The 24,333-nt window shown below is 36.9% G+C and overlaps 1 protein-coding gene across 1 annotated transcript; it reads right to left on the bottom strand.

The window, feature by feature from the left end:
- Positions 1 to 12,887: 12,887 nt before the first annotated feature.
- Positions 12,888 to 18,937, bottom strand: LOC132046198 (uncharacterized). Its single transcript, XM_059436759.1, has 5 exons — positions 17,314 to 18,937; positions 14,325 to 14,502; positions 13,591 to 13,902; positions 13,407 to 13,509; positions 12,888 to 13,319 (listed from the first exon to the last, which is right to left on the bottom strand). The coding sequence occupies exons 1-5, from the start codon at positions 18,935 to 18,937 to the stop codon at positions 12,888 to 12,890; spliced, it is 2,649 nt and encodes an 882-aa protein (XP_059292742.1).
- Positions 18,938 to 24,333: the final 5,396 nt, after the last annotated feature.

Here is a 24,333-nt window from a genome sequence, read left to right as displayed (position 1 = left end):
TCGTAGTTACTAATTCTTTAAGAACAAAAACTTTTTGCGCAACATTTGAAAATCAAATATTCCAAAGACATAAGGGCCAATATTTCATCATATCAAACATACGAATTTCAAGAAACAAATAAGAGTCATACACATGCTCGGATTGCGAGAATAGAATTTTCTCGAGGCTCGTGTCATAGCCTATTTGTAACTAAGGTGTTATACCTCGCGTTTTGTACATTTGGATATCCCGAGTCAATGGCGGGAAGTTAAGGACAAGGTTATATTTTTTCGGTTTTGTTAAGAATGCCTAAGATGCATGTTCATCTTTTGTTGATATGGAGCATTAAGGGCAAATTTGGAATAAGGAAATTAAGGGCAAAGAGTGGAAGAAAAATAATAAATAAAAATATTTCATGAAATAGCCATGAAAAGCCAAAGTGGCCATGTATAGTGGAAAGTGGGCCCCACCCATGGTTGGCCAATATTTTCATGCCATGAGATGGCACATATGTACATTACATATTTGTGGAGCTATATATATACACATGCATGGAATGACTAAGCAAGACTACAAATTCATCTTTTATGGTTAAGAAAATTCTAGAAAATTTGAGAAAAATTGGAGGAAAATAAAGGGCACATGACCGGCCATGTGCTACTTATATTTATATATATATGTATAAGTTATAACCAAGCAAGACCAAATTCATCTTTTCCACTTTGGAAATTTCAAGAAACTAGAATTAAAAAAAAAAAAAGAAGGAGAAAAACGGCCATGGGCTGGCCGAATTGGTCATGGAAGACTTGATCAAGAAAAATTATTTTTCTCAGCTTTCCTACTAATTGGAAGGTCCTCGTCGATGTGGAGTAGTTGTTGGAACAAGAAAATCACTCGTTTTTGCTATGACCACTTCTAGCCGAGAAGAGGAATTGAAGGGAAAAGGTAAGGATTCCATCTTCTTTTATGTGTTGTGGGTGATTGGTACGTGTTGTCATATGTGGAGATGAATGAAGTTCATAAAAATATGGTGTTGTGTGTGCTTGGCCGTGCATGTGTAATGTCATGTAAGAGTGTAGAACTAATTTTATGTAGTGTTTTGGTTGTTGTTGTTATGGAATATGTGATGAAAATGAAAGTTTGATGACTCAAATGGAAGTCGTAGTTGTTGTGGGCTGATTTAGAACATAATGTAATTTTAATATAATTGCTTGAATTGATGAAAATGATGTTGCTAACGTATGGAATTGTGGATATAGTTTATGAGTTTGGAAGAAGAAAAGGTGTTATTGATGTCCCTAATGTGGTTGAAGGATTTAGGGTGGAATGGCCAACTGTTTGGGTTGTCTTGAATATTGTATGGATTGCTTGGAATGTTCTTAAATCATGTGTGAATAGTTGCGGATTAGTAATCGAATATGTGAGCATTGGTATTGAATTGATCGTATGTAGTTTATTTGAATATAAATGAAATGTTGTCGAATTGTGTAGAAAGGAATTATGAATGTTAGAATGCGTTTTGAATCACTTATGGATATTGTTAGTATGGTTGTTGGTTTGGTTGTTGTTGATTTGGCCGAGTTGAATTCTCGGGGATGTTGAAGTTTTAGGGGAAATGCTGCCGAAATTTTTGTAGACAAAGTGTTAATTCGGAATTGAATTCTTAAGTATTATGGCTAATGGTTGATACCTAATGACATCATTGTAGATCGTGAGAAGTCGAGACTCAAGTTTGGATTAGCTTAGGAAGCGGCTAAGGTATGTAAAGCTCACCCCTTCCTTCGTTTGGCATGTCCTAGTTGTAACTAGGCTATGACACGAGTTTCGAGGTAATTCCGCTCTTAAATTCCGAGCATGTTCATGATTTATAATTGTTTATTGATGTTAGTATCCATAATATGGTCATGCTACGGTCTTTATGTCTCCGACATGATTGGATTAGAAAGTCGTATAACCGGTTTTATTCCTAAAGAATCCTATGTCTAGAAATATCCGTAACTTTCGTAAAAGAACCGGATTGCTTTGAAACGTTCGTAGAAAGTTTTGTAACGTATAATGACTTTGATTTTCATAGGCGGGCTCGGAATGATTTGATATACGACTATGGTCCCTACGATACTTTGATATACTTATGATACTTGATATGTTTCCGAGTACCGTCCGAGCTATTTTGATATAACTATTGTCCCGATTTTCAAATGACGGTTCGTTCAGATTACTTCATTGAGTCTATGATGATGTTTTATATGCATACGATTTGTCACTACTCTGCTCGTGCCAGACTCAATATGTCCTTCACTGCATCCCGGGCCAGGGCATGTATTCGTGCAATTCCATTGCATTATTCACCGCGTCCCTCACTGTAGGGCCGGGCACGTTATATATATATATGATATATGATGATATGGAGATGGTGGCCGGGATGGCATACCGAGTCCCTTGCAAGCGGGGCCGGACACGCTTATTCACCGCGTCCCTCACTAGAGGGCCGGCACGTTATATATATATATATATATATATATATATATATATATATATATATATATATATACATACATATGTATATATATATATACATATGTATATATACATATACATATATATATATATATATATATATATATATATATATATATATATATATATATATATATATATATATATATATATATATATATATATATATGTATATGCATGCATGATGATGATATGATTTTACTCACCGCGTCCCTCATTAGAGGGCCGGGGCACGTTATATGTACACTTTATATATGTATATCATGATTTTACTCACCGAGTCCCTCGCTAGAGGGCCGGGACACGCTATATGCTTTTACGATGATTCTATGACATTGACATGCATGAAATCTGTTTTCAAAGGCAAGTCTTATGATTTTCTGTACTCTTTACTACAGTATGATCCCGCTTATTACCTTTCATGCTTTACATACTCAGTACATATTCCGTACTGACCCCCTTTCTTCGGGGGCTGCGTTTCATGCCGCGTGTGTACACCCAGTAGTCGAAGATATTAGCAGAAGATGTTCCAGCGGGATTGGCGAGCTCCATTTTCTCCAGAGTGCAGCCGAGTCAGAGTATTATGTTATGGTTCTATGTTCTGTGTTAGAGACTTTGCAGACAATGTCGTGGGTATAAGATGTCGGTTATGTAAGCGGCTATGTAAGCCGATGTATTATTACGCATTGTATTATAAGTTTTATCTGTTACAGATTTTATTTGATTTGAAAAAAATGAAAAGCATGTTTGGCCTTTCGAAAAACTTCCGTTAAGTATTTATGTTATGGCTAAGGGCCCAGTATGATTTTGAATGTCACAAGAGTCAGCGGGTTTACTCGGCCCTAGGTGAGGGTCGGGTGCCCATCACACCCTATCGGATTAAGGGTGTGACATAAGGCATGCCAAAAGAAGAAAGGATTGAGCTTTACATACCTCGACCGCTCTCAAGCTAATCCAAACTCAAGCTAATGCCAACCTACGCCTCGGACTCCCCAAGGTCTACAAATACGTCAACGGATATCAAATATTAGCTATAGACGTTTAGGCATTTAATCCCAAACTAGCACTTAATTCTACAGAAATTTGGCGCATTTTCCCCCGTAAATAGGCCAACCCCGAGAATTTAACTCGGCCAAATCAACAACAACAACACCAACAACCAACCTAGCAACATTAATAATCAATTCAAAAGGCAATATAACATTAGTAACTCTTTTACATCATTCAACAACTTTCAATATATTCAATTCAACGGCTTACATTCAAGCCAACATCAACGCTCATACATTCAAATACTAACCCGAACCCATACCAACAATATTCAAGGACATTTCAAACAATTCGTACAACATTTCCAACATTCCAACAATTGCTCCAATTTACCCGAAAATAGCCCCAAACCCGAGAACCTCAACTATAACACACTTCCGACTTCCGAATCATGATTTGCATCAACAATCCACACTATAACGATGTCATTCTCATAAATATACAAATTACATCAAATGCACAATAACCTTCAAATCAGACCATACAATTACAACATCAATCTTGAGTCATTAAACTCTCATTTCCAACATAGAATTCACAACGACAACATTCAAAATTCCAACTAGAATTAATCCATTCATTGTCATATAATATGCCCCATTTTCGGCCAACATTACACATACACATATTGATGATTCTCATCCATTTCTTCACTCTACAACAATCAAAACATGCTAACTAGACTTTAATTCATTACTTCAACACAACACAACACACATACCTACACTACCATACACTACACACACGACCTCAACTCCAACATGCCATATTTCATGAATTTCCTCCATTTTAACATACTACAACATGCATACATCATTCATAACACATAAAACATGATTAAATCTTACCTTTCTTCCTTCAACTTCACAACTAGCTAGGGTTAGCTAGGATGAAAACTAGCGGTTTGATCGCTCCAACAACACTTCCACGTTACTTAGGGACCTCCAATTAGTGGATTTGCATGAAGGAATTATTTTTGTGATGGCTAAAATTGGACTTCAATTTTCAAGGTCTTGGCCGAGAGCCTCCTTTTTGTTCATCCAAGGTTCTTGTTTTTTTTCTAAGTATAGAATGAGGATAAATGACTTAGAAGTCACCTTTTAAGCTTCCACAAGGGTTATACATGTGTCCATGGCCCACACACTTGTGTTGGACCAATTAAAATTTGCCACAACATGTGTGGGAGCCACCTCCCACTCACACGGCCAAAGGGCCAAAAATTGCATGATTTGCAACTTCCAATTATATCACTTTTGGTCCCAAATTTTCCTAAATGTTCCATGGCAACAAATTCATGAACAAATTATATCTCAAAACAAAATCAAAGGTCAAAAGTCCCGACTTTGCATCCCGGAATGGTTTTGTCTCTAACTTACCATAGTTAAACCGGATTGTCCCAATGTACAAAATACGGGATATAACACAGTCACACGCCAAAATTCCACAAAAGCGTGAAAGAAGGCCGCGTCCATCTCCAAATGGTTCATCCAAGTAATCAAACTCAACCACAATACGTTCTTCACACGTTAAATTTATCACTTCATTAACTTTCACTCTAAGTTTCCTGACATTTTCTTCTGAATCTGTAATAAGAAAAGAGATCAGTTGAAGCCATGAGAGAGATGAACAACAACTTAGAAGGGACTGCCGAATATGTACTGATAGTCAAAAGTATTTACCTATTGTGTCTACAATCCAATGCGACCTAGAACGCTTTTGGATGCATACTAACCGTTGAGCCGGGCCGTGGTGACTCCTGATCTGTCGAAGCCAAATGTGATGTCGAGTGAACTGACCGAGATGATTGTGGTGAGTCCTGATCTGTCGAAGCCAAATTTGATGTCGAGTGAACTGACCGAGATGCGTAACCGGGTGAACCGCTCGGATCTTGTTGTGGTGACCCGATCCATCTGAGAGTGGATGGGATATTGAGGAATCCGAAAAGAGAAGTTGATGCCCTCAAATGTTGGAGTCGCCTGCAATGTAGGCTGAAATGATGGGGCCAAATGTGTTGTGGCATGAAATGATGTGGTCGGATGTGTTGGCAGGCATGGCATTGATTGAAGAAAAGAAGGTCCTGATTCTTAAAGAATCGGATGAAATTATCCTACCGAACCGAATTTTTGCTTCTTCGCAAACGTTGAATCTTTGGCATATCTACAATTCAATAATGAACTCGCTATATGGCATTCAATGAAGTTAATAAGAAGATTCACAGTAAAACTTCAAGATTGAATGTAGCTCCTGAAAATAGTAGTAAATGAGAAATATCAAGAATTATATCAAAAGGGTGCACCATAGCAATTGATCTAGATCAAAATAAGAAACCAATATGGTTAAAAAGTGAATTTTCAAAGAAATGTTTGACCATATTAAGATCCACAATATAACAGCTGGTCAAACACTTTCTAAATCCTGCTAACCCAAGTAACAAGTGACTCAAAAATTCCATAAAGAATAAACATAACTTTCTTAACCAAAAGATAGCAAGTTCTGGAAAAAACACTAATGAAACTTTCCTAATCAAGCGAAAAAAAGGAAATGAAGGGAACTAAAAAAGTAATGATATATCTATTCAGTCATATGCTCCTCTATTGCAATTTGGATATTCTCGTAATCAACATCAAAAATGTTATATCCCGTATTTTGTACGTTGGAATATTTTAAGTTAGTTACGACAAGTTAAGGACAGGGCTATTTTTCAATTTGGTGTAATGTATAAGTTGTTTATAAATTTTATTGGTATGGAATATTAAGGGAAATTAGGGGCTAGAAGTTGAAATAAAAATTTCATGAAAAGGCCAAAGTGGCCGTGTGTTAAGGTGGGACCCACATGTTGGGATTTTATAAAGGACATATGAAGAGATATATGAGTAGTACATGTGAAGTTGAGCAAGTCCTAAGAAGGACCCATAAGCTAAAAATGAGTGTAAGCCCTCCAAAGGGACGACTTAAGAAAACGTCTTCGGGTGATCTGAATGCGAGGGGCCAAAACGGTATTATGAGTTTGGCATTTGGGAAAACTCCCAGAATGAAAGTTGTAGATAATTGAAATAGCTTTCCAACCATAGGTCGTGGGTTCACAGGAGACATCGGGATAAGGAGATATGGACGTTTAAAGGCAGAAAAGTCGAGCTGAATGCTGATTCGGCCCAACCCAATTCCAAGTCGAGTCGTGCCCAATACCCACGCCATTTAAGTGAAATTTTCAGCTTTCTCCTTCATTTTTCAGACCAAAACATCCAGAATTTTCAGAGATGGAGAGAGAGAGAGAGAGAGAGGTAGAGAGAGAAACCAAATTTTGACCACAATCTAAGCCCGAATCGCGAAGCTCATGAAGAGAAAAGTGTTGTACGTTGCGTTGCCTTCAATTTGGGATAAAATCAGCCAAGAAGAAGAGGGTGACGTGTCGGCTGCATACTTAAGGTAAGACTAAGGTCCCTTTTTCATTGTTAACAAGTTTAATTAGAGTTTTAACGGATTAGAACGGAGAAAATAGTGTTATAAACTAGTTTGTTATTTTGTTGAGATTTACGGATTAAGGGGCTATTTTATGTGGGTTAAATGGTTGGAATTAGTCATGTTATGGATGTTTTGAATGTGTTGTAATGTGTAAAAATGGATGGAAATCATGACATGTTGCGCGTTGAAGTTGAGCCGTGTAGTGGGATATTTTTTGTAGAATATGATGAACTAATTTTATTTAGTGTTTTGGTTGTTGTTGTTGTGGATTATATGATGATAATGAAAGCTTAATGATGTAAGTTAAAGTGGAAAACGTATATGGGCTGTTTTAGAAGCTAATGTGAATTTAATGTAGTTTCTTGAATTGATGAAAATGATGTTGTTAACATGCGGATTATTGATGTAGTTTATGAATTTGGAAGGAAGAATGTGTTGTTGTCCCTATGGGAATTGGAAGGTTTCGGGTGGCTTTGCACATTGGTTGGGCCGTTTGAATATTGTGTGGATTGTTTGAAATGTTCTTGAATTTTGTTTGAATGGTTTCGGATTGGTATTTGAATGTATGAGCATTGGAGTTGTGTCACACCCCGATCTCACTAGGGTGTGATGGGCACCCGACCCCATATTTGGAGCCGAGCGAACCCGCTGACTCTTGTTACATATATACTTTCCTTGGATTCTTAGATCGATCAAAAATAAAATACATGGTAAAACTCTCAAATCTTTTTGTCGTTTCTCAAATTAAACACAACGTAAGCGTAAGAACTATGCAACATAGTGTACAATAAAAACACATCGGCCGGGGAGCCATTTTCAAAACTCGACGCTCTAGACCCACGACTCTGTCTGCAAAGTCTCTAACTTCGAACAAACTGCACAAAGACACATACTCTGACTAGACAGAACTCCAGAACAAATGGAGTCTACTAACCCCGTTGGAACGTCTTCTGTAATGGCTTCTACTCATCTGGTGTACCTGCGCGGCATGAAACGCAGCGCCCACAAAAAGGGGCGTCAGTACGAACAATGTACTGAGTATGTAAGGCATGAGTAATAACATATTAGAGGATACAAAGCGTGGATAGTAACATCACGGGAATATAGAGCATGTCATGTGAGAGAGTATTCGTGCATATGAGACATATCATGTGTAAGGGAGTAAGTCGTGCATATGGAACATGTCACATGGAAAGTCAGTAACTCGTACGTATGGAACATATCATGTAAAGTCAGAATTCGTACATATGAACAATATCTGCATGGAAACATAGAACATATCATAGGATAGCAGAGTAACCTGTGCATATGAGTGCCCCTGGGGGCGTATGCCATGCATGCTTGTCTAGTCATAAGGTATCATGGCGCCGAACAAGCCGGCTCGCCCACATTGCGCCGAAATACTCCGCCGCCCATAAATCCCCGCGTCCGGCATCCCGCGTCCGGATGATAAGCCACCGACTGTGTGGCAATGAAACATGTTTCCCTTCCCATTTCCCCATGTATACATGTATCCCATCCCCCCAACCCATGTACATATACAGGTATGGCATGCATGAGAGCCCAAAGAAAGTCATGTATCCAACGGAGGGACGTAAGGTCGGAAACCTCCGAGCGCATTATGGAGTAATCATGGTCGCTTTGTCTCACCTTGAAGGAACAATAAGTATAAGGCGAGACTATCAACGGAGAATAACATTAAGAGAACATAGAACATATCATATTGTATCGTATCATGTCATAGCATATCGTTTCATATCATAGCATATTATGTCATGTCATAGCATATCGTGTCATGTCATAGCATATCGTGTCATAGACATTTTCTCATATTTAGCATCATCTTTGTCGTTGTAAAATCGGAGTCGTCGTTCTAGATATAGAAACTTTCAAAAAGAATTGTAAAACTTAGATTTGGAGAAGAATAAATATTTTGGAAAACATTTAAGAACTTTTTATGAAGAAAATCATGCCTTGGAATCGAGGGATTAATTAAAACAACTATTATTTAGTAGTCGGAATGATGTCCAAGAGTTTCCTTTAACTGTAATACGGAAATAAACCAAATGGAGCCATAGGAGGAAATTAAGGAATAGTGGGCCCACCTCGAGTCAAATGAGGCGGCGTACACAATTTACGTATAATACGTTTCATGGCATGACTTATGAGAGTTTTAGGGTAAACGGATCCTATTCATGCAAGTTCCAAGTGTTTAGGCAATTCTTTTAACTATTCATAAGCATTTAATTCAATTCTACTGAATGAATAGTAGTCAAGTTCAAGCTCGGATTTCTAGAATTAGAGTGGTCCCCGAGACACATATTCAAGCCTATTACATCTAAGACATACCAAAGGAAGAAGAGTGAAGCCTTACATACCGTTTTCCGCTTCTTACGCTCCAACAAATTCAAGTTCCAACTTCTCCAAAATCTACATTTGGTCACATTTACCAAACATTAATTAGAGCTTTTAGGAACCAAATCTTGAATTCACATTTGTCTACAGAAATTTCGGCAGCATTTCCCCTGTAAATGCGCCATCCCCGAGAATCTACTCGGCCAGCAACAACCCGAGAATGGAACTCGGCCAAAATCACTAATCAACAATACCAACAATCTTGCCAACGACATTCCATTTATATTTAATTCAATTCAACTCCAACAACCCTAATCTTACAATCTTCGAACGCATACTTCACTTTCACATTCATGTATTATATTCATAATCAACATATTGACAATATCATTCCTACCAACATAAGAAACCATACCAATGTTACACTAACCTTTTCCATGATCCATAACAATCACAACTTTATTTCCAACCATTAAATCCTCGTTTTACATTATAGAATCTATAACGACAATAACCAAAATATTGAATAGGAGTCAATTCACCACATCTACACAACACAACATATATTCGGCCAAGCCTCTACATGCACGGCTACAACACTACACACATATTTCCATGAATTTTTATCTTTTTCTATACATTACAACAACAAGCAACATACTACATAAAACTAATTCAATCTTCCCACACCACAACAAACACACACGGCCACAACCTCCATATTCATGTTTCATGAACTTCATCCAGTCCTACTCTCTACAATACTCACAACACATAAATGAAGATTGAATACATACCTTTCTCACTTAACTTTCCTTGCTTGGTTAGACTCCCAACTTGTGCAACAAGGGTTCTACTTCCTCCAATAATCACTCCACGTTAAAGAGGACGTTTCAATTAGTAGAAAAGCTAGGAGAAATAAATTTTTCTTGAACATTTCCATGGCCTTAAAATTCGGCCACCATGGCCGAATGTTGTTGTTGTTTTTTTTTTGTTCTTTCTCCTTGCTCTTCTTTCTCTCCAACTTCTTCAACTAAAAGATGAACTCTCTCCTATATATATTAGGTCCCTCCAATCACAAAATAGCCACATGCCCTCCTCTTTATTTTTCTAGAGTTTTCTTTTCTTTTCTTGAATTTTCTTAAATGCACAAAGATGACCACTTGTCTTGTTTCATAAGCTTTGGTCCAACATGGCCTTTTCTTGAACACTTTGGTCCTTCAAGAGCATTCTTGAACACTTTGTGAAATTACCATTTTGCCCCTAGCCTTCCACATAATTCCCATGATGCCACTTTGCAAATTTTCCTTTTTACCCTTGGCATTTCTCAATATTTTCATACTAATAATGTTCATAAATAATATTCATAACCAACTTGCTCATTAATATAATTTTGGAAACGGTCTTGCCCTCGACATTCCTCGACTATCTCGAAATATTCGAACGTACAAAGTACGGGCTATAACAAGTTGGCTTAATTGTATGTGGTGATTTGAATGTAAATGAAATGACGTCGAAGTATATAGAAAAGAGTTACTAATGTTAGAATGAGTTTTGAATCACTTGTTGATGTTGCTAGTTTGGTTGTTGGCATTGTTGTTGATGAATTTGGCCGAGTTGAATTCTCGGGGTTATTGCATTTACAGGGGAAATGCGCCCAAATTTCGTAGAATTAAGTGCTAGTTTGGAATTGAATGTCTAAATGCCTTTAGTTAATGTTGGTATTTAATGACGTATTGCGTGCATCTTGGGAAGTCCGCGACGTAAGTTTGGATTAGCTTCGAGAGCAGCATTTGGTATGTAAAGCCTAACCTTTCTTTCTTTTGGCATGTCCTAGTCGTAATTAGGCTATGATACGAGTCTCGGGGTAACTCCATTCTTAAGATCCGAGCCCGTATACGATTCTTATTCACCTCCGATGTTAACATTTTTAATGTAGTCAAATTATGGTTTTTAAAGTCTTTCGTATGGTTGGATTTCAAATGCTGAAAAAAAAAGAATGTTCTTTTAAAGGATTCTGTAACTACGAACAACCGTAACTTTCATAGACGAGCTCGGATCGCTTCGAAACGTTCATAGGAGATTCTATAATGAATAAGGTCTCCAACTTTCATAGATGGACCCGGATCGGTTTGTTACTCGTCCGTGGGCCCCGAGACTTTCCTTTGTGTAATATTAACGACTTTTGAAGAGAGTTAGCGTGACTATCGTCTTAACCCTCGAGCGTCGATTACTTACTTCTCTATTAAGTTTGTGATGACGATTATGCCCCCGATTTCCACAAGTTATTCCACATGGTTTAATACGTATCTACGAGTCCTGAAGTTCTATTTAATATGTTCCGGAACGACATTCGGAAGAAACTTGACTTGATTATCGTCTTGGTTTTAAATGATAATTCACTTTGACTATTTTATGAGTTTTTGAAAAATGTTTTAAACTGCATATAGTCTCCCACGACTCTGCTCGTGCATATGGTTACTATATCCTTCATCGAGTCCCGGGACGGTTATGTTTCGTGCGCACTTTAATATATTCCGGAGTATGATGTGTCCGGTACGCCGCGTCCCCTTTGGCCGGGTACCGTATATATTTGGCGTTATGGGGTGTTACGGCGTTATGATGTGATATGATATGTCGGGTGTCGGAGATATGAAATCTTCTGGAGTATGATGTGACGTGGCGCCAACGACGGGCGGGCGACCACCGTTCTAAGAGCCCTATGCATGATTGGTATTTTTATGAGTAAGCATTTTGATATTTTGAATATTGCATTTACTTTCCGTACTTCTGGTTTTGACTGTGATCTTGTTCACTATATTTCATGCTTTGCATACTCGCACATATTCCGTACCGACCCCTTTCTTCGGGGTCGCGTTTCATGCCGCACGGTACGTATACTTATTTGGATGATCCACCGGCTTAGATTCCCCGTCCACCGACTTGGAGCGCTCCCTTGTTCTGGAGCCTATACTTGATTCAGATTCGGTTATTGCATATTTGTATATATGTTTATTCACGGGTACGGCGGGGTCCTGTCCCGTCATATGATTTTGTTATGACTCTTAGAGGTCTGTAAGACATATACGTGTGGGCTATGGGTATTCACTGCTCAGCCGTGTCTGTGTGATTTGTGACTTGGACGTCCCCCCTGCACTTTGATAGCCTTATCGGCTTATATGTGATATTGCGATAGCGATATGTATGTTTGTACATTTGTGACAGCTTCGGGCTGACGTCCCATTTTTCTGTATGTAAATGTTATTTGTATATTGTGTAGGCTATTCGTATGCTACTTCTGATTAACGGGTGTGTACGGGTGCCCAACTCGGGCACTAGTCGCGGCCTACGGGGTTGGGTCGTGACAAAAAAATTGTCCAAATTCTTGTTGTTGATATGGTTCATTCTCGTATATTTCCTCTTCATCAACCTCTCCAATGTCAAACAAATCTCTTGGCTTTAGATGTACAGCCACACTCCACCCTTTATCAGTTTCATCATCAACATAATAGACCATATTTTCTTATGATGCTTCAATATATGGATCGTCATCCTCACGATCACCAGTGTGAATCAATTTAGAGAAGTTGACACAATTAAACTTCCAAACATCTGATTTGAATCCTCTCGTTTCGAGTAGTGTCGGCCACCGACATTTGAAGAGAACAACCCTGAATCGGCCATAGTAATTAAGCTCAATAATATCTTCCAACCTCCCGTAATAGGGCAGGTCTGCTTGTCTTGCATATCTATCTGCACTAGATGCAACACAAGAAATGTCAGAGACAAGAAAAACTCCGCTATTTTGAGTTTTTGATCCTTGTTCTCTAGACAAAGTCCGAAATTTGAATCCATTAATGTTATAAGCACTGAATCTTTTTGCATCTTGTGCCGGACCTTGTGTTAAGAACTTCAAATCATCGGAGATAGTGTCTGCTATATCCGGATTCATAATCTAAATAAACAACACATTTCTATTAGAAATTATAAACAAGAAAACTTATGAAACCAATCTGGAAACATTCTAATAATATTCACTCACTCGCTTAGGAAACCAATCAGGGAACTCTTTACTAACTCTCCTCTCTACCTCTCCCATTCCGAAAGTTTTCGCTCTACTTCTTCTGATGTGATGTCTAAATTCACTACAAAGGTGTTATATGAATAAATTTAAATCCAACTACTCTAAATGTTTCTTATAAATTAAATCAATTTAAATTACTTACTCAACAAACGGCTTCACTGTTGCGCAATTAAGTAACACATATCGATGAGCTTGTGTTTTCTCCAAAAGAGTCAATGGTTCTGTTGTGGAGCCTCCAACAGGTTTACCTTGTTGGGGGAACATAGATGACTTTTCAGAAGCCTCATTACAATTTGGTTCATCGTTTACACGTTTAGGTCGATTTAACCTTGACTCAATTCCCTCAAAATAACGAGAATAAAGAGTTAGAGCTTCTTCAACTATGTAGCCTTCAGCTATGGAACCTTCTGGTTGTGATTTATTCCCTACAAGGGACTTTAAATGACCTAACAATCTATAACCAAACTAATAAGGTGTTAGAAGAAGCATTTACATTGAAGTACTATTACAAGATCGATACCTTTCAACAAAATACATCGATCGATAATGCACCGGGCCACCTTGTATTACTTCTTCCACTAGATGAATAGTTAGATGGACCATTACAGTAAAAAATGATGGAGGGAACAACATCTATAGATGGCAAAGAGTTTCCACAATCCGATTTTGTAGCTTTTCAAGGTCTGAGAGGGTTAAGCTTTTTCAGAAAAAGATGCCTAAAAAAGGAGGAAAGCTCTACCAAAGTTGCAACAACCTAGTTTGGAAGCACATTGCGAATTGCTATCAGTAACAATTGTTCCATAAGGATGTGACAATCATGACTTTTTAGTCCAAAGATCCTTTTCTGATCCAAATAAATACAATGAGATATATTACTTGAATAACCATCTAGCAAAGGAGATATTCTTTAACGTCTTGAGAAAGGTCACTTTCTTCTCCATTGGAATTGTAAATGCACCAAGCCGACATTCATCATTCTCATCCGGCCAAAGATCACGCCTTATACCCATATCTTGTAGATCTCTCCGAGCCTTAACATGATCCTTTGATTTTTCTTTATCATTTAGCAAAGAGTATATAATATTGTCAAACACATTCTTTTCAATATGCATAACATCTAAATTATGGCGCAACGAGTTAAACTCCCAATATGGAAGATCGAAGAATATGCTTTTTTTTCTCCATTGTTGAGTTGCACTGTCACGACCCGGACTACGGGCCGCGACGGGTATCCGGGGCTAACCACCGAACACCACTCATATTACTGCTCACCTGCTATCATTCATACTATATGCTCATAATCACATAAAACTGTCATTTTCGGAAACATATTTGCTTTTATAAACATAAGCCCTTCGGCTATCAAAATAATATATATATATATATATATATATATATATATATACATGCACATACATATACATGGAGACCATAGGACCATACTACCCACACATGCGTATCTACGAACCTCTACTAGAGTACTAGACATATGGACGGGACAGGACCCCGTCATACCCAATCATGAATATATACATTTATGTACCAAAAGAATAATCAATGGCACCTCCAGACAATGGAGTGCTCACAAGTCAGCTACTAGCTCCTATGGATCGGCCCCGTCTCCTTACCTACCTGTGGGCATGAACACAGCGTCCAAAGAAAACGGACGTTAGTACGAACATTGTACTGAGTATGTAAGGCAGAAATGAAATAAACATAGTAAGAATATCGTAAATCATGAGGTGAGGATACAACCTTTGTACTCTTTGAAGCATCATTACATATCATATACATTCGTCATGCATAGCATATCATGTGCATTATCATAACGCATACTTTATCATATCACATATACATCATCATACCATACATGCATCGTCGTATCAATCATACATCATCATGTCGGTAACCCGCGTCCGGGTAACTATCATATGCCGCCCACTAGTGGTGTCATGCCCGGCCCTCTAGGCTCGGTGAAATCATAGCAGCCCGCCTGAGCGGTGACATGCCCGGCCATCTAGGCACTGTGGAATCATATGCAGCCCGCCTTCGCGGTGACATGCCCGGCCAATTAGGCGCGGTGGAATTACATCATCATCACTTATCATGCATTTATCATCATACATATCATAGACTCATCACTATCATTCATTTCATGGACATATCATGGCTCTATCGTAAGTTAACATCATTACACATATATCATCAATTTATACTTTAGAATTTGAAAGCAAGTATAGTGTGTCGGGGTGACATAAGGTCGTAAACCCCCGATTACTTTATGGCGTAACCATAGCCATCATGTCTCACCCTGGAAGGACTACGTTAAGGTGAGTGTACATGAAGAAGACATTAGTGGATCATAGTAAACATCATTAGTTTCGTAAGTACAGTATATCGTGATCTCTGAACTTAAGCTTAGCATCATCATCGTCGTATTCATATCACATTTCTTGTCTCGTATGACCATTCGTGAACATAGGTCTTTAGTCTTTTTTGGAGTGTAGGAAATTCACGAAGAGGAAGGGAAATCATGCATAAGATCCATGCCTTAGAAAGAAGGGTTAAGCCTCACATACCTTCGTCGCTTAGTTATTCTATCGCTTGCCCGTTCTCCTTTAATGCACTTGTTTATACCTTCAACGGAATTCGTATCGACGTTAGCTATATCATCGTGAAAACATACTTACTAAAGCTATAGAAATTTGGGCAGCATTTCCTTTGTTTATACTACTTTCCGCCATATTCCATATCAACTCCCAACATTCATAACAACCATCACAATATCATTAACAACAATCGTCATCCATTCATATGATTCGCATTTCATAACTTTACTTCAATTCTTCACAATTATGGCCAAAGTTCACTATCGCATTCTTTCGTATCCAATGCTTATTTCATGTTCTAAATATCATTTATAACGCATTTGTAACATCAACATATCCACTTTCATGATTCAATCCAACCACTATTTCAAAATGACATTATTCATCCCTTTGATGACCCATTTGCTATACACTTCTACCATTCATGTGTTCTAACTTAGTAATACTTCAAATAGCATGAATAGGTCATGAAACTTACGTTAAGTAATGGAGAAACAAGCTTTGGATGATATTACACTTCTTGCACCAAAACCCTATTTCACCTCTCTTGGGTTTTCTTGATTTGTATGACTTTTAATGGGTTTCCTTCACTTGATTCACTTGATTTCTTGTTGTTGATCTTTGATTTCTATTGATTTCTCATGGATGAAGTGTTTGGAACTCTCTAGAGTTTTCTTGAAGTGTGGAGGTGAAGTATGAAATGAAATGAAAATGAGAAAGGGTCCCTTATATAAAATGAACTCAGCCCCGACCAAGATATACGGACCAACATACGGTCCGTATGTTTTATACGGTCCGTATGTCCGGGCGTAGATCTGGTCCAAAGGAAGTATGCTCTCTTTGACTGAATCTACGGTTGGACATACGGTCCATACATTTTATACGGCCAGTATGTCTGACCGTATGTTTGCCCAGTTTTCCGAGAGTTGTTTCGTCGACTCGTTTGATCTCCGATCCTTATGGAACCTTCTTAACACTTGTTCCTTACTTCGATACCATTCTAAGGGACGTTATAACTCTTCCTCAAAGGGTCATTATGACATCATTAACTTAATACTCGTAATTCTTATCCGTTACACTCGACTTGCGACTAGCTTCCCTTAACAACTTTCTTTCCTTAACTCGGATGTCTTTGGAAATCTTAATTAGGATCATCAAATACTATTTCTTACTTGTCCAAACCTCGTATACATCATACCCCTTGCTCGTCTATTCACTGTATGCTAACGAGAAATTTTCCGAGGTGTAACATGCACCTTCCCCAACACTTCTTTTCCTACTTTGTTTCCTCTTATCATTCAATTCTGCTTGTCTTCCAAATGTGACATTGATATCTTTCACTTGTTGCAAAATGTCTGACCCTGATAACTTCTTCGGAGGGGTCCTCTCCTCGACATTCCCATCAAAACGAGGCCTCATCATTCTAAATTTATGATTTCTTCCCAAAAACCGATGATGGCCAATAAAACACCACTTTCTACTATGACGAAGTCGACAAGGTTTTGCGTCAAAATTACAAGAGGGGCATGCAAGACCAGTATGTGTGTTCCAACCAGATAAGATATCAAGTCCAGGAAAATTGCTAACTGTCCACATAAGAGCTGCTCGCATTCTAAACATTTCATCCTTTGATGAATCAAAAGTGTCCACACCTTCACTCCACAACTCATTTAACTCCTTAATAAGGGGTTGTAGGTATACATCTATGTTATTCCCTGCCGTACGTGGACCTCGAATGATCATTGAGAGGATGAAATTTGGTTGCTTCATGCACAACCAAGGAAGAAGGTTATATGGAACCAAAACCTGAGGCCAAATGCTATAATTAGTACTCATTGTCCCAAAAGGATTGAAACCATCACTAGCTAGGCCTAGTCGAACATTTCGAGGATCAGAAGCAAATTCAGGAAAAGTTGTATCAAACCTCTTCCATGCCTCACCATCTCTAGGATGTCTTATGGTTCCATCTTTGTTACCATCCTCCGCATGCCAGCTCATATGCTCTGCAATCTTAGAGCACATGAACAATCTTTGTAATCTTGGTTTTAATGGAAAGTAGCGCAAAATTTTTGCAGGCTTTTTCCTTTTCTTCTTTTGTTTCTTACTTGTAGTAGGTGCATGATCTTTATTGCTCTCATTCTCGGGCTTCCATCTAGAAGTGTGACAATACTTGCATGTTTCTGCATTAACATCATCTTCCCAGTACAACATGCAATCATTTGGACAAGCATCTATCTTGATATAATCAAGACACAACTTCTTGATGGTTTTCTTGGCCTCATAAAAAGAATCAGGAATCTTTACAAATTTAAATGCATCTCTGAGTAGATCTAGTATCATAGTCATTCCATTGTCGCTTAATCCAGACAAACACTTTATGTGATAAAGCTTTAATAAAAATTTCAACTTTGAGTACTTGGACCCTTCATACAATTCTTGATGTCCATCTCTAAGCAACTCAAAAAAATCTTGGTTATTTGAAGCAGGCATGTCATGTAACATTTCTTCTTCTCCCATCACTTGTGACGGACCTACATCAACACCCTCATGCCTTAAGCCCCCGAATGCTTCATTAATCAACAATTCAACAGGATTTTCCATGGGTGGTGCATCTTGAGCGACCTCTATGTCTCTAGAATTATGCAATACATTCATTTCCCCGTGCATAAACCAAGTGACATAATTTTGAGGAAACGGCTTGTCAATCAAATGATTAAACACTATTTTTCTGGTCTGCCACTTCCGAAAACCATATTTATGACATGGACATTTTATTTTATCTCCTATAGCTCCATTGTTAAATGCAAAATTCAGAAACTGATTCAAACCAATCACATACTCTGGTGTGTTCCTTGGCATTCCAATCCAAGATTTATCCATTAAAAACTTAAATTAGTGTGCAATAATATCACCTATAAGAATTCATGAGAAAGAAAATGAGTTGTCTATTAGCATAAGTGAACAAAATAGAAAAATAAAAATAATAATGAATTCTAACAGAGAACATACGTAACCAAAAAATGATTTCTACACAACTTGAAGGTGCAGAGAATGACGACTTGAGAAATAATGGCTCTATAGACTAATATATGACTAAGACATTTGTTGTATGAATTTTAAAGTCCATGCTAATAATACTTTGATCTACCATAACTCTCCTAAAAAGTTCAATAATTCAATTTTCTTACTGACCGGGCTTACTGGAGAATACAAAACAGAGCTTTTTTGGTGAATTTTCATATAGAATTGGATGTCACTTTTCAGTTTTTCAGTTTTGATCAGCCTTTCTATAGCAACTGGCTATAGTGAGGTAATAAACTACTTCTCTTAGGTTTTATCCTCTACGCAGTTATTTAGATTAAGAATGTGTTCGTCCTCTTCCCATCTCCTATTTCCTTATTGATCCACTAATATGGAAACAAAAATCAGAGAAGTTCGTAAACTTGGATGAATGCTGCATGATTTTTCCCTCTCAATTATGATTCTATAGCAGTAATTTCTACTATTTAGGCATAGTTGTATTGGCTATCATCTGATATGGACTAGAATGAGCAGGTTAGATTTAAGAAGGAAAAATAGTGCCCAAAAGAACAAAAATATGTATATCATAAGTAGAGAGGCAAACAAACTGCAGGAAAGTGATACTAAGAAATATATTTATTTCCAAAGGGCACACAAACAAATGTCTTTCCAACAATGAGACATCTCTGTTTAAGAGTTGCAGATGCTACACAATGCTTTTAATCCAATATCCAAACACCACCAAACAAGAACAATACCTGCAGCTTGGTTTACTAGAGTACAACATAGAATTATAATCTTAGTGAAGATTCAGCCACACCTAAAAAATAAGCTTTGCAACATACTTTCAAATGTAGTATTTGAACTTAAATTCAATCAAGAGTGTTTCTTAAGGATCCCCAAAACATGATTTCTACACAACTGGAAGGTGCAAAGAACGACGATTTGAGAAATAAGCAAAAGATCGACTAACTTGGAATGTCTCGTTATAGCTGTGAGCCAACAGAGACAAGCTAAAAAAAGCTCTAAAACTGAAGCTTTAATTAATTAATCTTTTTAGAGGATTTTTGGTTAAGAAAAGGAATCAATAAAATTGTATCCATCAAGTTCAGCAATATATCCTCAATTCACTATGAAACTCAACTTGACTCATCCACTATACCAAACTGTCAGGTCCTGGACATGGAACTATATCAATAAAAAAATGACTCAGTGATTATCATTCCTAAGAAGCAGACGACATACTCCACTAATAGTTGTTATTAACAAAGAAAAAAAAAGTAATTTCCAGGTTATGCCAACCAACCAAACAACTACCCGATCCTAAATTTATCGGGGTCAGCTATAGGAATGTTTAATTAACTGTGTACTGGACTGCATAATGGCAAACTGAGCATATTTAATTTGAAAATCCTGAACAAATTGGATAGGCTATTGCTGTAGCCAAGGTTTCCTAAAGTACATTCATTATATGATTTAGACCACGCCTAACACCTAGGGCTTAGTTTGAGGTTTGGTTCTCATTTAGATATTAGGTAATATTGCTTATAAGTCTAGAGACAAATTTCTGCAAACATTAATAAGAACAGCTCCATAAATAAAAGCCATTACACCTTGAAGATTTTATAAGGATTACATTTGCAACCAAACAACATACAACAGAGAAAGAGCAAAATTATGATGGAATTAGCCAATTGAACTCTCATTTAAGTGGAGAAGGGTTAAGTGACATGCTCATTATCTGTTGAGTTACGAAGATAGAAACAACGGATTCTTAGTTATCAGAAAGAAAAAAAATCCTCACCTCATCTAGTAAGCTCATATATACACTTAAATGAGATATCATCTCCATCGTGAAGGGGAAAAAGATATCATCTCCATCGTGAAGTTGGCGGAAATTATAAACGAGACAATGCAGGTTTTCTAGGAGTTCCTTCGTGCTGATAAACGTGAAGCTAATTTGGCCTTAAAGGGTGTCCAGGGAACTCAAATGGACACAGTAGAAATCGAGCTTTTTATGAATGTCAAATTAGACTTTCAAAAGGTTTGTCATCTTTATTCATAGATATGCCTTTCACTACTAAAAAAAAAAAACAGAAATTAGTGATGTACAAATTTTGTAGCTAAACAACAAAATCTGTCGCATCCTATTTAGCGACAGATCAGTGACGAAGTTCGTAGCTAATTAATTCCGGTTCTTTTGTAGTGCTTTAGTTTTTTAACTATGTGAATCAATTGATTCTCTATGGAGAAGGAGAGGAAGCTGAGAGATGTACAAAGAAGTGGCAACTGCATAGTGAAAAAGTTCCAAAAACAGCAACAAGGTCAATTGAGTCATTCAATATTCGCGTCGCTTGTGGAACTAAAATTGATCTCATGAGTACTAAGTTTACCAAGATTAAGGAGGGATTATTTACTCGGTGCCGAAGAAAATAAGCAACATCAATGTTGCAGTGGAAAGTTAGCATGGAGCAATCTTTTTCCCTTTTCCCATGTTAAGGACTATGACCATATGTTTAGTTTATATTTGTAAATGAAAGTCTTCTAGGACTATAGTTCTAGGTTATGTTAGTACCCAAAAAAAAACCCTTATGCCCTTTTCTTCCCCTTGAAAAAAGTACCTAGAGGAGGAGAAACTTTAGCCTAAAAGATCAATGTTTTCTCACAGCTTTTGAATAGATTTATAAAGAGGAACAATGAATAACAACTTATTCTGCCATAATTTTGAGCTTTATCAGAATGTATTTTTGCAAGTTTTAACACAATCTAGTTGTATCATCAAGCTACAAAGCTAGCATCTGGAGTATTTTGAAAATCTATCCAAATTTCCAGATTCAACATAATTCTCAAATAAATCTTAAAAAAAACAAAGAAAACCCAAATCCAACATAAAGTAGCCAAAAAACCATCGAAAACAGAATTACTCCAGGGAAGATGAAAATACACAAAATTAGGGAAGATGAAAGACCCATTTGTAGAGATAACTGTAATCGAAGAGATACCTGTCGATTTCGATGCCTTTGACACAAAATATTCAATTCTGAGAAAATTAAATGAGGGAAACGAAGAAAATGAGGGCAAGGTTCACACAAAATATTCATCAATTCTGAGAAAATTAAAGTACAAGGAAGCCTGAAATTTGAGAAAATTAAAGTACCTTGAGGGGTGGGGAAAAAATAGTGAAAGGAGCGTTGAGGGTTTTGTTTGAGGGTTTTGTTATGTTCTTTAATTTCAGAGAAAAGGAGCCAAATGAAAAAAAAAGTGTGGGAAAAATTCGCGCTAGTTTTTTTTTCCCAGATGGTGGAGGTTTTAAACCCCCGCTAGTTTCTTTTATTAATGTCGGTTATGTAAACCCCTATTATTTAATGAAATTTGCGGGGGTTGGAGTTGACCCCCGCTATTAAACCCCCGCAATTAGGCCGTTTTTTTGTAGTGTATAGCCTCTTAATTATAAATGTTGTGCGAAACACATTCATAAACATGACTCTACTAGACACGGCTTGTAGAGTCCCTAAGACACGACCTGCTCTGATACCAAGTTTGTCACGCCCCAAATATGGGAGGCGTGGCCGGCACCCGGTGTCTTACTTGCCCGAGCATACCACTCTGTAACTCTCAACATGCCTAACAAGTAAACCAGGCTGGCAAGGCCAATATGTACATAAACAAGCAGCAAAACCCAAAACAATATATACAAAGGGCCGACAAGGCCTCTATACTTACGTACTATACTCATAGGACATGTGTACAAGCCTCAAAGAAATTGATGTAGTTTAATACATAACTGCAATTATTTAACTACAATATGTTCGGAAAATGTTGTGATCTTTTGTATAAACCAAAAGTTGATATACATGAGAGAATTTGGCAATGCATTCTAATTATTAACAGTACGTGCTAGGACAACTTAGCAGGAGTAATTTTATAGATTAATGAAATCCCCTTTTTTCATGGAAACTATCTTGACGATTCTAATGAAAGGACGATCTTTTTGGAACAAAAAATTGGAGCTATCTTGACTATTCTTTTTAAACCAATTTAACTTCAAAACGGGGATATATCGATGTTAGTTGATAGTAATTAGTATTACCACCAGAGAATATGGATGATACTAAATAAGAAAAGGAGTAATATTTCTGGCATGATTGATCATCGGAGGGCCTAAGGATATGGTAACTAGGCTAACTTTTTGGATACTTTATTATTTATTTTGTACTTTACAAAAAGTTTTTAAAATTTTACATGAAACAAAAACTCTATTAATTTAAGACCTTAAATTATATGAAATAAAAAATTACCAACAATTTTGTAATGGATTGTGATTAGAGATGCGAGTAATGATTGAATCTTTTACTAAAGAAGTCTCAATTAATAGGAATTTATTATGATGTTATATTAACATAATAATTCCTTAGGGGACTCTGATTAAAGATGTGTGTGCTAATTTAAACTTTTAATAAAGGCGTCTATATTTTAATTGGAATCTAGGAGTATATGTTTATGGTAATGAAATTTGTATAAATTGTTCTTACATAAAATTTTGGAAATTAACCTCGCATGACATAAGAAAAAAGCACCACCAATAGAATTGAGAAAGCACTATGATGAATAGAGGTGCAAACCTTTTTTAATGTTCTCCTATGCAAACTAAAATTCTGATACATGCTTGATGAGGTTTTCCCGGTGATACTCATGAATACAAAATTAAACTTTTTCTTTGGAACCAATGAAAGAGAATCTATATATAATATAAAAGTTTAAAAGATGACATGCTGGGACAAAGATTCTCTACAAAGATCGGTATTTATCTTTTTTCTCTAATTTTGACTTTTTCTCATCTATTTCCCTTATTTTCTAATTAAAATATCAAAGGATTAATCATATCCTACTACAATATTTATTGAGAATCAATACATATTAAGTCAATTGATTCTATATCAGTTACATGAGTACATTTTTTTTCATTATTTCCCACACAAGTTACAAACATATTTAAATTCTCTCCTTATTTAAAGCTTTTATATAAAATTTCAGTTATAAAATTAATTCTCACGTCCCTTTACAATAAAGGATTTTTTTTCTTAAAAAATTCTTTCAGTTACAACTTTATGCATGGATTAGTTAATTACAGAAGTTGAAAGAATTCCTACATCAATTAGGAATTTGATAGGTTTCTTCACCATTAAATAATGAACACCACTATATAAACAGATATACAATATGAATTCAAAATCTGCCTTTCTAAAAGAATCTAT

The sequence above is a fragment of the Lycium ferocissimum genome, unplaced genomic scaffold, assembly GCF_029784015.1.
Source record: "Lycium ferocissimum isolate CSIRO_LF1 unplaced genomic scaffold, AGI_CSIRO_Lferr_CH_V1 ctg9833, whole genome shotgun sequence".
In the NCBI taxonomy this organism is placed as follows: domain Eukaryota; kingdom Viridiplantae; phylum Streptophyta; class Magnoliopsida; order Solanales; family Solanaceae; genus Lycium; species Lycium ferocissimum.
This window is presented reverse-complemented; position numbering and strand designations above follow the sequence as displayed.

What these genes read in the sequence shown, in the direction of transcription:
- LOC132046198 (XM_059436759.1), bottom strand. Translation starts at nt 18,937, where the DNA reads ATGGATAAATCTTGGATTGGAATGCCAAGGAACACACCAGAGTATGTG. An exon ending in GAAAAGAAGTGTTGGGGAAG is followed by an intron (nt 14,503 to 17,313) that starts GTGCATGTTACA and finishes TAAATGATAAAG; the next exon opens with AAAAATCAAAGGATCATGTT. An exon ending in TTTGCTAGATGGTTATTCAA is followed by an intron (nt 13,903 to 14,324) that starts GTAATATATCTC and finishes GTTTGGTTATAG; the next exon opens with ATTGTTAGGTCATTTAAAGT.